Source organism: Artemia sp. Qi Xiang Cuo, chromosome 16, assembly GCF_049724085.1.
Source record: "Artemia sp. Qi Xiang Cuo chromosome 16, ASM4972408v1, whole genome shotgun sequence".
In the NCBI taxonomy this organism is placed as follows: Eukaryota; Metazoa; Arthropoda; class Branchiopoda; order Anostraca; family Artemiidae; genus Artemia; species Artemia sp. Qi Xiang Cuo.
Genome location: NC_142809.1, coordinates 49,480,118 through 49,497,652, shown reverse-complemented (window position 1 = coordinate 49,497,652; position 17,535 = coordinate 49,480,118). Strand labels below are relative to the sequence as shown.

General features: G+C 38.4%; 1 protein-coding gene across 2 annotated transcripts in view; it reads right to left on the bottom strand.

Annotated features, from left to right (window-relative positions):
* The window catches only part of Lasp (LIM and SH3 domain protein Lasp), a 166,280-nt gene that overhangs the window by 102,937 nt on the left and 45,808 nt on the right, over positions 1 to 17,535 (bottom strand). For both annotated transcript variants that reach the window (XM_089102537.1, XM_089102538.1), the window contains exon 3: positions 6,295 to 6,379. In XM_089102537.1, coding sequence (XP_088958663.1) covers positions 6,295 to 6,379 — 85 coding nt within the window. The remainder of the gene's footprint in view (positions 1 to 6,294; positions 6,380 to 17,535) is intronic.

Genomic DNA, 17,535 nt, shown 5'->3' with positions numbered 1-17,535 from the left:
GGGTGCCTCCTAATCCCTGTACGTTTTAAGGTTCAAGCTTGTGACTCAGCCTCTTTAACGGCCCCCCCAACTGTGCCTCCTAATCCCTGTACGTTTTAAGGTTCGACCTTGTAACTCAGCCTCTTTAACTCTTTAGAAAACGTAGTTTTTTTCAAATAATTTCTGCACGTTTTTGTACAGTTTATTACTTATTATTGCTTGACTAACTGTTAGCTGATCGTGTCAGGAGTTAAAGTTGGGGGGCTGCCGCCCACCAAACCCCCCGCTCTTGAACATTCTTGTGTTAAGGCTTTTAATTCATGAATACTCAAATCACGTCGTACAGGGTGCCTCCTAATCCCTGTACGTTTTAAGGTTCAAGCTTGTGACTCAGCCTCTTTAACGGCCCCCCCAACTGTGCCTCCTAATCCCTGTACGTTTTAAGGTTCGACCTTGTAACTCAGCCTCTTTAACTCTTTAGAAAACGTAGTTTTTTTCAAATAATACACATAAACAGGTTAGACATGCTTTGTTATGAAAATTGACGCGCAGATATTTTCATAACAAAGCATGTCTAACCTGTTTATGTGCATTATTTGAAAAAACTAAGGTTTTTCGTAAATGTAAATTCGGGGGATAATTTTTTCGGTCTGAAAATATCAAAAGGCCCTAACAGGTTGAATTCTGCTTCGAATGAGTCCTCATTCAACCGGATCCGTTGCCAACTGTGGCCTGTAGGCGTGGCTAAGAAAAAAAAATAAATGTTGAATTTTAAGTGGCTATATTTGGTTTTTTGAAAACAGGGAAGGAGTGATCGGATTGAGCTGAAATTTCGAGGATAAGCTCCCGGGCCCTAGGAAAGCTTAACCTCTAAATTTCAGCCCAATCGGACAACGTTAAAGGGGGGCTGTGGTGGGAGGGTCCAAACTTCCGGCACAGTTTACCCCATGAAGATAAAGTCGGAGGAGGATGAAATTTTGCAAGTTTCTTAGTTTGAGCTTGGGCTACAAAATGCGATTACCGCCGTCTCTCTGCGACCTCTAGGACCTGAAATCGCTTAACATTGTGGTGGGTCGCCTCTTTATAGAGGCACAAGTGTGCCTCCTTGAAAGCGGGGATGCCAAAAAGTTGACAAAAATTAACAAGATTTTCGTGAGTTATACTTGACACCTCACTTCTATAGTTTTATCGTCCAAAGGGAAAAGGACATATGCGTCCAACCCGTTTTTTTTTTCTTATTGATGAAACGGGTTTACTTTGAAAACATTCATTCATAAGAACCAGGCAGATTCACACTAAAACGAATTGGTGCGACGAAAGCGATATCGACATCCCACACCTAACGTTGCGTTCGAGTGACAATGGCGCCCTTGGTCCAGTGCCCAAGTTACATTAAAAGGCCAAGTCATAATAAAAGCTTTCAATTTGGGAGGTTCAAGGAGGAGTCTTTGACAGTCTTATGACGTCAGGGTACTAGATGTTGCAACGTCTTAAGTATCTACAGTGGTTTAAAAAATTCGATCACCCCACAAATGATTACCAAAAATATGCACAAATATAACAAATGTAACATTTGGAATACTATAACACTTTTTTCAAAGCTTTCAAGAAAAGCAAAAAAAGGCTAAATACACCTAACTACGCTTGAAAGCTACTTTAAAAGGAAACTCTTTGGAGATTTCCATGGATATGACCATAGCAGAAGCTTTGAGCCTGTGTGGGGATCAAAGAGGAGTCTTTGAGTATTCTGACCACAGGTGACTTATTGTTGCGACTTTTTTAAATTTGGTAATTTTGGTGAGCTTTTGGAAGTCAAAGCTTAAACTCAATAACTGATACTCAGTGTCCTAACATTTTCCTTGGATTAAAAGTGACGAACTAGGAAGAAAATCTCAACATCTTCCTGGAGCTACTTCAGTCTGCATATTATTTCATTTAATTACACTTAAAACGGATGGGCTTTTCATTTTATACCTAAGAAAATAGCTGGCACTTTATTTTTCTTCATACCGAATAAACCATTAAGTGTTTTTTGTTTCACTGTAATTGAAATGTTCTCAAGTGAAGTGTTCATCATATATTTTTCAGCTTGATGAATTTACTCCTTTTAGATGCAGTTTATAATTTGACTGCTATTAGGTATTTTTGAGTTTATAAATTGGGATGAATCCCCAAAAGAAAAAATTAATAATATCCAAGAGCTGCCAAAAGCAATAAAAAAGCAGCAGTTCAGCCTTAGCCTACATGACATATTTCATAAAGAAGGCTCAAAAAATTTTAAAATGTATTTTTTTTAAATTGTTATTAAAAACCAGTTTTTAATACAAGAAGACTTTTTAGGAATCCAAAAGAGCAAAAAAAAAAAACCAATCAATATCAAAGTCACCCATTTCAACTGTTTTAAAGGTGACAAAACAGATATAGGCAAAGGGCATTATGAAAAAATTAAGCTTCAAGTTCAAAGTTATATTCAAAGTTTTTACCCAGATAACTGACGAATTTTGTGATGCGGTATTTGAAGTTTTGTATGCAGTAATTCGCGATGGAAAAAAACTACTAATTTTAATAATTATTTATGTTAAGAATGCTAATAGATACTTCAACTTCTCGTATTATGCAAGGATTCTGAAACACCACGGCAATTTCGTTTCTACCAGATTTCTACTTCTCTTGATGAATAACGAAGAATACCAATTTCCAGTCAGCGACTTGTGAATTTTTGAACTCATGAATAGGCTCGAATCTGTTGTAAATTTAAGCTGTGATTTGAGAAAGATTGATGAAAACATTAATGTTGGTGGTCAACATTGATCGCGCAGGCGGCGCACCGCCGACATCTTACCGGCGGCGCGGCAGCGTCACGCTGTTTTGGCCAGAACTGCAGCTAAGAATATTAGTGAAAAAGCTTTATGTTTAATAGAAAGGAGAAAGGACTTGTACAAGAATTATCTGAGTGATAGATCAAATGAAAACAAAAGAAATGTAAAGAGAGTGGAGAAAGCATTAAAATATGAACTAAGGAGGTATGAAGTGGAGGCCATGGATAAAATTGCCGAGGATCTGGAAGATGCAGCTAGACGGCATAATAGTAAAGTATTGTACTGGCATGTTAATAAATTGGGAGGGAGTAATCAATCCGGACTTGTCCCAGTTAAAGATAGGAATGGGGTCGCAAGTGGCGATAAGGAAAAAACTAAAGAGAGATGGGCCGAACACTTTGAGAACTTGCTTAACTGAGATAGAGTTGCAGGAAAAAATATAGAGGAAAATGAAAAAGTTTGTGATACTTTGGATGTGAAAGAAGATTTATTTTGTGACGAAGAATTAGCGACAGTACTAAAAGGATTAAAAATTAATAAAGCCCCTTGTGCTGTTAGTGCGGTAAATGAGTTTCTTAAATATGGTAGCTTTGAGGTTAGAAATGAGCTACTGAAGATTATGAATATGTTTTTTGAAAAGGGGGATGTACCTAGCGATTTTAGGAAAACATTAATTAAACAACTTCATTAGATAGGAGATAATAGTGAGTGTGGTAATTATCAAGAGATTAGTCTGGTTTCTGTAGGTAGCAAATTACTTAATAATATGATACTTTTTAAACTGAGAGATGCCGTAGAAAAAGTTTTTAGAGAAGAGCAATGCAGTTTTAGAAAAGATAGAGGATGTGTTGACCAAATTTTCACTCTTAGGTTAATAATTGAGAAGTGCCTGAGTTTTCAAACACCTTTGGTCCTCAGTTTTATAGATTATAAGCAAGCGTTCGATCCTGTTTATAGAAGAGCTTTAGTAAAGGTTTTATCCTTGTATGGTATACCAGACAAATACATTAAGGTGATTAGTGCTATGTACGAGAATAACACTGCTGTGGTTTAAGGTAGGAAATGAGGTTAGCAGCTGGTTTTGTATTAAATCAGGAGTTAAGCAGGGTTGTGTTCTATCCCCCTTATATGGATTATTTTGATGGACTTTGTCTTAAGGAGCACAGGAAAGGCAATGGGAGACCATGGAATCAAATGGGGAGGAAAAAGTCTCCTGAACTTGCATTATGCTGGTGATTTAAGCATTCTAGATGAAAGTATAAGCAAAATGAATGAAGTTTTAGAGCTTTTGTGAGTTCAGGGTGTTAGATTTGGTTTGACAATTAAGGTTAGGAAGACTAAGTCAATAAGGCTAGGAATAAGTGAATATGAAAAGGTGACGTTGGGCAATGAAAAGATTGATCAGGTGGGCACTTATCTTGGTAGTATTATTAGTAAAGATGGTGGGATCAGTGAGGATGTTAAAAGTAGAATAGCCAAGGCTCAGGGTGTTTTTTCACAGTTAAAAAAAGCCTGGAAGAATAGGAAGATAAGTCTGCTAACCAAGATTAGAATATTAGAAGCTACAGTGATGACAGTGGTCAAATATGGCTCTGAAGCATGGACGCTCCGAAAAGCGGATGAAGATTTGCTAGATGTTTTCGAGAGAAATTGCTTAAGGATTGTTCTGGGTACCCGGCTGACTGCCCGTATTTCAAACAATAGGCTGTACAAAAGGTGTGGTTCAATACCGCTCTCTAGGGCTATAATGAAAGAAAGGTTGAGGTGGTTAGGGTACGTTGTGCAGATGAAGGATGACAGATTGCCGTAGATTGTTCTTTTCGGCCAACCATCTAGGGCTAAACGGAAAGCAGGTCGTCCCCGTCTGGGGTGGGAGGACGTCATAAAGAAAGATTTAAAGGAAATGGGAACTTCGTGGGCGGGTGTAAAAAGGGAGGCTTTGAATAGATTGAGGTGGAGGAGGATCGTGCGTAGCTGTGTTGGCCTCAAGCGGCTTGGTGCTGCGGTGAGTTATTATTAGTATTAGTATTATATATATATATATATATATATATATATATATATATATATATATATATATATATATATATATATATATATATATATATATATATATATATATATATATATATATATATATATATATATATATATAATATGTTTTTATAATTTGCAATATATTTTAAAAAATATATATTTACAATAAATATTGTTGTATTTATACTATAAAATAAGTATTTATTATTTATTATTAAATATTTTATTACTTTTACCGCGAAAAAAATAAATAATAACAAAAACAAATAAATAAATAAAGACAAATCCTGTTTCAAAACATTCATCACCACATATCTGCCTATTTTTAAAGAACGCAAAAAGTTTAATAGCCAGATACAAAAACTGACCTACTCAGATGGGGAGGATGAGAGTGGAAGACTGAAACATTTCTGCATAAAATCTTTGAAGTCCACTATTTCAAAACCTTATCTCATTGCTTAGAGGTAGCAACAAAATAAAATACAACCTTGGAATATTTTCAAGCAATTCTGAGCGACTGTATTCCTTCGACGAGTTGAAAAAAAAAATCATTTCACTGGCTGGCAAAATTGTGTTAAAAAACCTTCCTGTGTATCTACTCATACAACGCACTATTGGGATTCTCGTTTAGAATAATATTTTCAAAAGAGATTTTTTTCCCTTTTTAAAATTTTCTAGGAAGATTACAATAAGACGGTGCTTCAGCAGTTTAATCCTTTCACCTCTGTTTTGGATCTCAGTAAAAAATTCATTTCACTGGCTGGCAAAATTGTGTTTAAATAAAAGCTACTTATCCATTCATTCGCAAAATATACAATTGGGATTCTCTTTTTGACCAATATTTAGAAGACTATTTTGCTTTCTTTTAGATATTTTTCCAGGAAGATTTCACAGAAATTCACATTTCAGACATCCCGACTGGATTTCACAAAGCGACGTCGCCTGCCATATTCGCTTGACAGAACACCCGAATTTCGATAACAGTGAAATCTCAGTTTAGCCGTTGAATTTAACGTCACCTGTTGAAAAACAGATTATTTCAGGCAGAACTTCTTTTCGCTGCTGTTTCGGATCTGAGTAGGAATTTGATTTTTTTTGGAGGGGGGGGGGGTATTTTCTTCCAGTCCGTACTACGATTTTTTTTCCTTTTCTATGCATGTCGTATGATATGCTCTACTTCTAATTATAAAAGAGTTTCCTTAAAACTCCTATTGCTTATTTATTTATTTTTTTACTGAAAGCTTGTTTTTGCTTTGGACAGCTTACATATGGTACTCCTGTCTGAAGACTAGTCATATTATTGACAATTATGGGTTTAGCAAACAATATGTTTATCCCAAAAAGGGCTTCCATAACTGAAGGGTTGTTAGTTAAAAAAAAATATTGGTAACAAAATAGCTAGTATATGGACTAATGTACTGTAAGTGTAAAATACATGCAACGATTTAAAACAACAAACCTGGGATTGTAGTTTTGTATTTTCGGCGAGCCGCCTACTTTCTGGAGTTTCAGAAACGGTTGTCGCTTTCACTTTTGGGATATGCCTAAAAAAGATTTAACTTGTATAAATTGCAAGAAGGTAAAATAAAAAAATTTAAACTGGAAACAAGAGACAAGAGAGAAATTTGGGATATGCCTAAAAAAGATTTAACTTGTAAAAATTGCAAGAATGTAAAAAAAAAAAAAAAATTGAAACTGGAAACAAGAGACAAGAGAGAAATTTGGGATATGCCTAAAAAAGATTTAACTTGTAAAAATTGCAAGAAGGTAAAAAAAAAGTTGAAACTGGATACAAGAGACAAGAGAGAAATTTGGGATATGCATAAAAAAGATTTAACTTATAAAAATTGCAAGAAGGTAAAAAAGAGTTGAAACTGGAAACAAGAGACAATCGCCAGAGAACAAGAAGGAACACTTATTATCCCCCTCCTCGTCCCCCGCCCCCAAAAATGCTATGAACTCTATATACCACGACTACAGCGCCTACATCTCGCAAGATTGAGTTTTGCAGAAATGACTTTTGAGGTAAGTACAATGGGAGTATTCATTTTGCGTCTTCTGGTCCATTCTCAATATCTCCGTACCTACAGGGCAACACAACCCCATGTGTATGCAAAACTACAAGCAAACAAAAAAGTTATCACCATTCGAATTGGTTATCCATTATACGAGGCGTGTATACAGCAACCCGGTAAATCCCTATTCAGTGAGATTTAGCTAGCATTAAAACTATAAATTAGTTAGTTCTAGGCCAGTTCATAATGAGATTTAGTTTGTATCTAAAGTTAACTTAGCCGTCACTTTAACTAACTTAGAGTTAATTAAAGCCGTCCTAGCCGAGTGGTTAGTGCTCCGTACTTGAAATCCTGAGGTCAGGGGTCCCAATCCTGGTATCCTTGGTTATTTAGTTTGGAACGGGGGTCAAGGATATGACCAGGGTTGCCAACACAACCAAATAAAAATCACCAGTTTTTCACTAAGAAAATAACCAGATTTTCACCAAGAAAAGCCCCAGAAATCACCAGTATTTCACAAAAATCACCAGAAATCGGTGGTCAATAATGATAAGCTTTACACCAAGAGACGCGTTGGGCACCTTGAGCTAAGACATTATGTTTTTCAAAGGCCGTCAACTGCTCAAGAAGGAAGAGAATTTATACCTAAAACCGGAATTCCAGGCAAAGACTGAGAGTGTTGCCAAAAATTCTGTTACTGAACGTAAAGAGCCTTTTTATTTATTTAACTACTATTATACTTTTCTTTGTCTTTACTTTGCAAAATCTGTTCTTGTTCTTTATTCTAGGTTTCTATTGAAAATAATAACCCAATAATCCTCTTTTGTCCTCAAATCGAATTTCATTTGCTTATGAGCGTTTTTAATCCCCCCCCCTCATAGTTGGTATCCTTAGTGGTAAACTTTAGCTCTTAAAGAGACGACTCAAACGGTGCCAATTTCTTATATGTTTATTTTACTTCCGGAAAATTGTCGTGGGTCAAGTCTAAGCTGAAATATCAGACAAACGGTGATAAATCTTATTTCCCTGGTTTCTTAGACGAAAGCCCCTTGAGACTGAGCCCCCTGGATTATTGAGACTGTTAATTCCCTTGAAAAACACCTAGCCTAGGCTGCTGAATTTATATTCATGTGGAACTATGCTTTCTTTAACATAAGAATTTTTTTTTTCGTTTATAAGCCTCAATGAGTTTTTTTAATAAATGGGACAAACGTTTATGTATTTATAAATTAGAATTTATAACGATTGGGATACCGGCTGTCAAGCTAAAAGTATACACCAAAACCCGAAAAACACCACTCTATTAAAATTACAAGTAAAAACAAGACATAAAATGTGAATTTTACTGATTATTTACCTCAGTAAGACGGCGAAACCAATCATGCATGGAATGTCAACCAATTTTGTAAAAACCCACCAAATTAAATGAAAATCACCAGAAATCACCTAGTTAAAAAAGAAAATCACCAGATTCAAGAAAATTACCAGAAAAATCACCAAGAGGATGAAAAATCACCAGATCTGGTGATAAATCACCAGCGGTGGCAACCCTGGATATGACTGTAAGCTCAGCATGCGAAAAAGTTTTAAGAAGTCTTTTAAGTAGAATTAACTTAAGCCAGAACTCAAGTTCAGTTTATTTGAGCACAACGAAGCTTGGTAAAGCCGCAACCGATTAGAACCTTCATTATCAGTTCTTAGTTGCAAGAAAAAAACATGAATAGCGAAGTGATAATTTAAACTTAAAACACAAATGAAAATTTTCCATTGGAACTCGTCGAAACTAGCCGATGAGAAAATTGCCAAATGGGAAGTTTTAGATATTTATGACACGATTTTCCCCCTCGCATCTTCTCATCCATCGTTAAAATACCCCTCTCTAATTTTTCAGAAACACAACATGTCAGTAGAAAATACGTAAAAACAAAATCATTTATTACCAACAATTTTTATTCAGAGGAATTTAGAGGCAGAACTCAAGTTCAATATATTTGAAAATTTGAAACTGTTCTCAGAAAAAAATTATTATCTGCAGTGCAGAAGAAAAGTGAACAGTGAACTGAAAATTTAAACTTGAAAGTTCTATGGTGAAAACTTTCTGGCTGAACTAGTCATTTTCCCCTGAAGAGAGGAAAACACTCCAAAATTGAAGATTCGTGCAAGACCAAGAATTTAGATCTTTACTGGGTGTCTTGATGACGGACACGTCTTTTTTTCTTTTTATGACAATTTTTAAGGCACGGGTCCGCTAAATACTTCGGGCCTGATATGCCGCTAGTCAACCATTTACCTGGTTTTCACCCCAGAGTTGTGTCTGTTGAACCTCCTTTCAAAGGAATCAACGGAAGGTTTTAAGAGATAACCTATTTAGAAGACCATTCCAAATGGAGACACGGCACCTTGCAAAGTTGTTTTTCAAGCACCCGGTGCGGGGTGTCTCCTCTTGTAGGAAATCGGACCCAAAGCCGTATCCAGGGAGGATAGAGGGTTTGACCCCCCCCCCTCCGAAATGTTTGTTCGACTCGTAAAAAACGTAAAAAAATGAATATGAACAAATTTTTTATGCGTTTTTGTACCCCCCCCCCCGAAAAATTCCTTTTTAACATCTGTTTCTAATTTGATTCATTCTTATATCAGTGTATGACAAGTTCGTATATATTGGCGAAACAGTCCCTCACCCTAAAAAAAAGTCTTGCAATCTCACCAAAGGCACCTGCACGCATTTTTCGCGGGAGGGGGCCAGTCAAGACTCATTAATTTCTTAGAGGAGCTAAGATTTTTTTTTTAATGTAGTTTTTTTCGGAAAAATTCAATATTTCCCCTTAAATACAACATAATGTTGCACTTTTTGTAAATGTTCAATCTTTTAAGGAAACAACACTCAACCCCCGTCACCCCCCCCCCCATTGTGACCTTGGTACAAGTTATGACGATGGGATATTTAAAATCAGAATATAACATAACGTAAAAGCAGGGATTTAGCACGGCAAAAATAAGTTCTAATATTCTTGAATTGTTTGCAACCCCCCCCCCTTGTTATTTTTATTTCTATTTCTTTTCGTCAAGAAAGAAACAGTTTACATTAATGTACAAAAATTACGGAAACGGTCATCAAGACATTTTTCTCTGTTCAAAATAAAGCCGATAAGCAGTACTGTTTTTTTAGGACATGTTACCATTTCTACAAGTCGGCAGGTCGTTTTTCAAGCCTGGATCATGTTAAATAGTACTTTGCAGAGATTTTTACCGAGAATCATTTTTTTGTGAAACGTATTTTGGTAATTTACATCTTTCCAGACAGTTAATATTTTCATTACGTATACTTATGGCAAAAGAAAACACATCGAATTTTTAGTCGTAAAAAAAAAAAAAAAAAAAAATTATATCTCCAAATACATTACAAACAAAGTAAAATAATTATTTTTTCCATTACCAGGAAGAATTAAAGGTTGAAATGCCGCAGTAGCGTCATACTATAGTTCTATAAAAATTGAAAGCACTTAAAAAATGAAATGCATTTGGTATGCACGTAAAGTGCATTTGGTCGTGTGTGCACAGTCGCAAGCCACTAACGATAATTCAAAATCGACTAAAAAACGAGAGACAAAAACTACAAAAGCAAGACAGTGAGCACGTCTGAACGGTTGATACTTTAATAATAAAAAACTGCTTCCAAAACAGAAGTTTTTCAAAGAAAAGTAATTACCTACATTTATCCAAATATACTCGGAAGTGATAAACTTGGGTCAAGTTAATAAATTTCGCTTTGTTAGGTTGCTTTGTAAGGTCAGACTTACCTGAGATCGTTTTGTTGTTTCCTACCTTGCTTGTTATGGGACCCGCTGGCAATTATTTTTTTTCCTCATTTGGAAAACCCTAAAAATTTAGTCTCTTGGACAAGGTAACAAGGCCAAGGCTAGCCTAAAGAAATCTTGAAAAGACTTGCTAGCCTAATCAAAATAAGGCCAAGACAGCTTGTCTCTGCGAAGGGTTAAGCTGGTATAACTTTTTCAAAATTGCTTCAAAATGGTGAATTTCACTTCTTTGTGATAGTTTATGATAGTTAAGTCAGTAATAGAGTAAATAGGAAATAGTAAGGCTAAGGCAGATAGTCCATCTTTTTGTTATTTTGTTTCCCCTTATTAGTCCGTGCTCTGGCATTCTGAATCATGGCGTAAACGTTGAGATATTTCTTTGAAAAGTTGTGAAAATTTTCTATGAATGCTACAGTCAAGATCTTTATATACTCTATTTTAATTGGTAATTAAGGCGATTAATTAGTAATATTGCACAAAAACTTTTTAGTCCATTTCGCAATTGAATCCAGGAAATTTGATTCATTAATTTGGTTTTGTAATAATGTAATATGGAATTTGTCGCTATTCCAAATCCTATATAAAAATAATTAATTAATAATTACTAATGGGTATAATGGTTTCTGTGTTCAAAATTTGGATTGAATTGCTGAATTGCTTATCCTATCCGTTCTAAATTCAATAGGGTCTATCCTAATCTGACTTTAATCATACGAGGCTCCAAAGCAGTTCCCAGGTAGGGGTTGCTCAGGGATTGATCCCTTACCCGAAACTTAAAACTTAGCCTATACAAAACACATATTATTGATAAAAGATATTTTTTCTATTGTTGTGTTCCCAAATGAAAATCCTGATTACGGCTTCGTCCAATTTCTATTTAATCAAACAGTTCGTTTTAACGAACTGTACAATTTGACTTTTTGTCACAATTCTTTAAGAAAGACTGCTCAAACACACGGCCCGTTATATTTGAATGAGATGTATCTGTAAAGAACTTTATGACTTTAGCTTAAAGAGAGAGGGTTGAGGAAGGGGTAGCCTCCCTCATATACGGAAGATTTTCTGTTCGTTTTAAGTTGTAATTTTGCTCCTTACTTTCAGTTGAAAAAATTGTTTGTTTTTTATTTAATTTGACATAAAGTGAATGGTAACTGATTGAATGTTATCTAGCCAAGGCTGCCACACAGAATTTAACAATATCGCAAGATCCATATTAAAAAAAATCATATGTATATATATGTATATATATATATACATATATATATATATATATATATATATATATATATATATATATATATATATATATATGCATTTCCGACGATCCCAAACTCAGGACTGAAATTCCGAGGTCTGTGGGAAAAGCCACTCTTGAGGAGTGGAATCCCTATATGACCCAGCTATCAATGATTAGTTTTCTGATAAAGAAGGTAACATATCCTTGCCTCTGCTTCTCTGTTAATAGGATATATCCAGATCTTTCTTCAAATATACCCAGTTCTAGCATAATCAAATAGTTCGTGGTAACGAACAGTAAGTAAGGAGCGACCCGTCTCAATGGTAACCAAAACTCTAGAAAACGGTATTTTGATACCAATAGATACATCAAAAGAATCAAATTTTAATTCTGATTTCAAATATATAAGTTTCACCAAGTTTAGTTTTACCCATGAAAAGTTACGCACCTGAGAAAATTTGGCTGATTTTCGAAGAAAGGGGGAAAAACCCCCTAAAAGATATAGAACCCTAATGAAAATCACACCATCCTATTCGGCGTATCAGAGAACCCTACTATAGAGGTTTCAAGCTCCTATCTCCAAAAATGTGGAATTTTGCATTTTTTGCCAGAAGAAAGATCACGGATGCGATTTTTTTTTTTTTTTTCCAGGGGTGATCGTATCGACCCAGTGGTCCTAGAATATCGTGGGACGGCTCATTGGAATGGAAATCCCATGTGCAGAATGGATCTTTCCATGAACAAGTTTCGAGAAAGCCATTTAACCAAATAAAAGTAAATTAATATGCAAATTTTGTTTTAATTATTCATATACGGTGAGCCAAGATCAAAACCTGCATTAATTCAAAAACGTTCAAAAATTAAATAAAAAAAACAAGTTTTTTAACTGAAAGTAATGAACGACTTTAAAACTTAAAATGAACATAAATTGCTCCGTATATGAAAGTCGCTGTGCCCTCCTCAACTCATCACTCTTTACGCTAAAGTTTGACCTTCTTACAACTCTTTTTTTTTTAAACAATAAAAAACTTTAGCGTAAAGAGCGAGGCGTTAGGAGGGGCAGCCCCTTTCATATACGGAATAATTTCTGTTCGTTTTAAGTTTTAACGTCGTTCCTTACTTTCAGTTAAAAAAACTTGTTTTTTTTTTATTTAATTCAATTAGAAACTGAGTCATCTTCCTTATCTTCTAAAAAGTTGAAGAAATTAGTGTCGAATTGGTTTATGTTCCCTGCACAATTTTTGGTAGGTCATACTATTTTTCTGCTCTCCCAGTTACACATTTGAAAAAATACATAATTATTATACGTAATTGGGGAAATGGGATACTAAGTCATAGAATTTTCTGATTGTGATATCATTTTTGATCTTCCTGGACTTCAATAGGAAGCAACTTTTCAATTATATAGTTTTTGTAAATATGGATTATATTATTATAATACCACAAATGGTATTTTTAACCCTTCCGATCTCGCCTAGGGTGGAAATGGGGTCTCCTTGGACTCAAATAGTAGAGGAGGGGGTACCAGCCCCATCCCTCACCCCTGCTGCCATCTACAATTTAGTCTAACTATGTCAGTACACCAAATAAGGGCATAGCCTCCCTAGGGAGAATGATTGCGTAATCGGTCAATGACCTCTTTTTCCAAGGTCGAGTTATTTGATGTTTCTATGTGTAATAACTCCGGGGCGAAGGTTGCACATGCGCATTGAATTCTAACGGGAAACAATGTTATTGATCTAGGAGTCGAGGGGGAGATGGATTTCTGAGAAATTGATTGCGTAATCAAAGAGTGTCAATGACCTAAATTTCACAACAACAACAACGACCTTGACATTCACTGAGAGCGTGCACTTACAACAACAAAAACCCGGAATTTGGAACACCTGTGCTGTCGACCTCAATTCACCTATCGTGAATCATTAATTCCCCTTAGAAACAACAAATTAATTTCCCTTTCTTGACAGATCAATCAATAAATGACATCATCTGTCAGACTTTAAAAATTTTCGCCTAGAAACGATTCTCCAGGAATAGATCCAAGTCATTAATGTCTTTGCCTCGGAAACAACTCTTTTGGTCGAACTCCAAAGGATATTAATAGCCAAAGGCCATGGAAACAATTAGGCAAGAAGCATCTTAGCGATGAATTGTTTTAGTGCGCGAAAAGGTTTCATATTAATATGAAATGCGTTAGCACAGAGATGCCAATAACAAAGGAACACGCTGAATTTGCGTTTAGGGATTATTTGGGCGAAACCGTTTTAGACAGGTTATGTAACTATTTCGGCGAAACTTTTAGAGACATTTTAAAAGATGATTTTAGGAAAGATTTTAGAAGAGAATTTAATGGTGAAACTCTGTGGTCGTTATAATACACAAGTTTCATTTGAACAGTGTTGTGAGGTCCTCTAACCCAACCCCAAAGGGTTCCAATCCTCCTACCCCAACCCCGAAGGAAGCCCCCGGTCCTCAAAAGCCCCCCAAGCTCCCAAAGGCCCTCCACCGGTCCCCAAATGTCCCCCAGGCCCACAACTGTCCCCCCGGACCCTCAAAGGCCCCTCCCAAGCTCCCAAAGAGCCACCGGCGCCCCCAAAGGCCCACCCAGACCCCCAAAGGCCATCCCCGGGCCCCCCCAAGGCCCATCGAGCTCCCAAAGGCCCACCGGGGTCCCAAAGGCCCTCCACCGGCCCCCAACTGCCCCAAATGCCCTCCCATGGTCCTCAAAGGTCCCCCGGGCTCCCAAAGGGCCACCGGTGCCCAAACGGCCCTCCACCGGTCCCCAAAGGTCCCCCTGGCTCCCAACAGCCCACCAGCCCCCCCAATGCCCACCCCGGACCCCAAAGCCCCGTCCCCGGGCACCCAAGGTCCCCCCGAGCTCCCAAAGGACCACCGGCCCTAGAGGGACCCACAGACCCCCAAAGGCCATCCCCGAGCCCCCCAAAGGCCCATCGAGCTCCCAAAGGACCAACGGGGTCCCAAAGGCCCTCCACCGGCCCCCAACTGCCCCAAATGCCCTCCCATGGTCCTCAAAGGTCCCCCGGGCTCCCAAAGGGCCACCGGCGCCCCAAAGGCCCTCCACCGGTCCCCAAATGTCCCTCCGGACCCCCCAAGGCCCACCCAGACCCCCAAATGCCATCCCCGGACCCCAAAGCCCATCCCCCGGTCCCCAAAGGTCCCCCCGAGCTCCCAAAGGACCACCGGCCCTCAAGGGACCCACAGACCCCCAAAGGCCATCCCCGGGCCCCCCAAAGGCCCATCGAGCTCCCAAAGGACCAACGGGGTCCCAAAGGCCCCCCACCGGCCCCCAACTGCCCCAAATGCCCTCCCATGGTCCTCAAAGGTCCCCCGGGCTCCCAAAGGGCCACCGGCGCCCCAAAGGCCCTCCACCGGTCCCCAAATGTCCCACCGGACCCCCAAAGGCCCACCCAGACCCCCAAATGCCATCCCCGGACCCCAAAGCCCATCCCCCGGTCCCCAAAGGTCCCCCCGAGCTCCCAAAGGACCACCGGCCCTCAAGGGACCCACAGACCCCCAAAGGCCATCCCCGGGCCCCCCAAAGGCCCATCGAGCTCCCAAAGGACCAACGGGGTCCCAAAGGCCCTCCACCGGCCCCCAACTGCCCCAAATGCCCTCCCATGGTCCTCAAAGGTCCCCCGGGCTCCCAAAGGGCCACCGGCGCCCCAAAGGCCCTCCACCGGTCCCCAAATGTCCCTCCGGACCCCCCAAGGCCCACCCAGACCCCCAAATGCCATCCACGGACCCCAAAGCCCATCCCCCGGTCCCCAAAGGTCCCCCCGAGCCCCCAAAGGACCACCGGCCCACAAGGGACCCACAGACCCTCAAAGGCTCTCCCCGAGCACCCGTCTTTCGTTGATGTGACTTGTCTGAAACCTATGATTTGGGATGTGTAGTTTGCTACTTCAGGCTTTTCTGAGCAGGATTTCTTAGCCATTCGTAGGTGTGTGTTGACTGAAACCAATACTTTGGGATGAGTAGTTTGCTATTTCAGGCTTTTATGAGATAGGTTTCTTAGCATTTCGTTGGTGTGTGTTGAGTGAAACTTATGATTTGGGATATGTAGTTTGCTTTTTGGACTTTTCTGAGTTGGATTTCTTAGTCTTTCATAGGTGTGTGGTGTCTGAAACCTATGATTTGGGATGTGTAGTTTGCTATTTTCGACTTTTCTGAGCTGGATTTCTTAGCCTTTCATAGGTATGCGTTGTCAGAAAATTATGATTTGGGATGTATAGTTTGCTATTTCAGGCTTTTCTGAGCTAAGGTTTTCTAGTATTTCGTAGGTGAATGTTGTCTGAAACCAATAGTTTGGGATGAATAGTTTGCTATTTTTGACTTTTCTGAGCTAGGTTTCTTAGTCTTTCGTTGGTGTGTGTTGACTGAAACCAATGATTTGGGATATGTAGTTTTCTATTTTTGACTTTTCTGAGCTGGATTTCTTAGTCTTTCATAGGCGTGTGTTGTATGAAACCTATGATTTGGGATGGGTGGATTGCTACTTTTGACTTTTCTGAGCTGGATTTCTTAGCCTTTCATAGGTGTTTGTTGTCTGAAACCTATAGTTTGGGATGACTAGTTTGCTATTTTTGACTTTTCTAAGCTAGGTTTCTTAGCCGTTCATAGGTGAGTGTTGTCTGAAACCTATGATTTGGGATATGTAATTTGCTATTTCCGACTTTTCATAACCGGATTTCTTAGTCTTTCGTAGGTGTGTGGTGTCTGAAACCTATGATTTGGGATGTGCGGGTTGCTATTTTTTTTTACTTTTCTGAGCTGGATTTATTAGCCTTTCATAGGTGTGTGTTGACTGAAACCTTGCTTTTCTGAGTTTGCTTTTTGGACTTTTCAGAGCTAGGATTCTTAGTCACTCATAGGTGTTTGTTGTCTGAAACTTCGAGTTTGGGGTGAGTAGTTGGCTATTTCAGACTTTTCTGAGCTAAGGTTTCTTAGTATTTCATAGGTGAATGCTGTCTGAAACTTATGATTTGGGATATGTAAATTACTATTTCGGGCTTTTCTGAGTTAGATTTCTTAGTCTTTCATAGGTGTGTAGTGTCTGAAATCTATGATTTGGGATGTGTAGTTTGATATTTTCGACTTTTCTGAGCTAGGTTTCTTAGCCTTTCATAGGTATGTGTTGTCAGAACAATATGATTTGGGATGTGTGGGTTGCTATTTCAGGCTTTTCTGAGCAGGATTTCTTAGCCGTTCGTAGGTGTGTGTTGACTGAAACCTATGATTTGGGATGGTTAATTTGCTATTTTTGACTTTTCTGAGCTAGATTTCTTAGCCTTTCATAGGTGTGTCTATTCAGAAAATTATGATTTGGGAGGTATAGTTTGCTTTTTGGACTTTTCATAGCTAGGATTCTTAGTCACTCATAGGTGTTTGTTGTCTGAAACTTCGAGTTTGGGATGAGTAGTTGGCTATTTCAGACTTTTCTGAGCTAAGGTTTTTTAGTCTTTCATAGGTGAATGATGTCTGAAACCTATGATTTGGGATGTGTAAATTGCTATTTCGGGCTTTTCTGAGTTGGATTTCTTAGTCTTTCATAGGTGTGTGATGTCTGAAACCTATGATTCGGGATGTGTAGTTTGCTATTTTCGGCTTTTCTG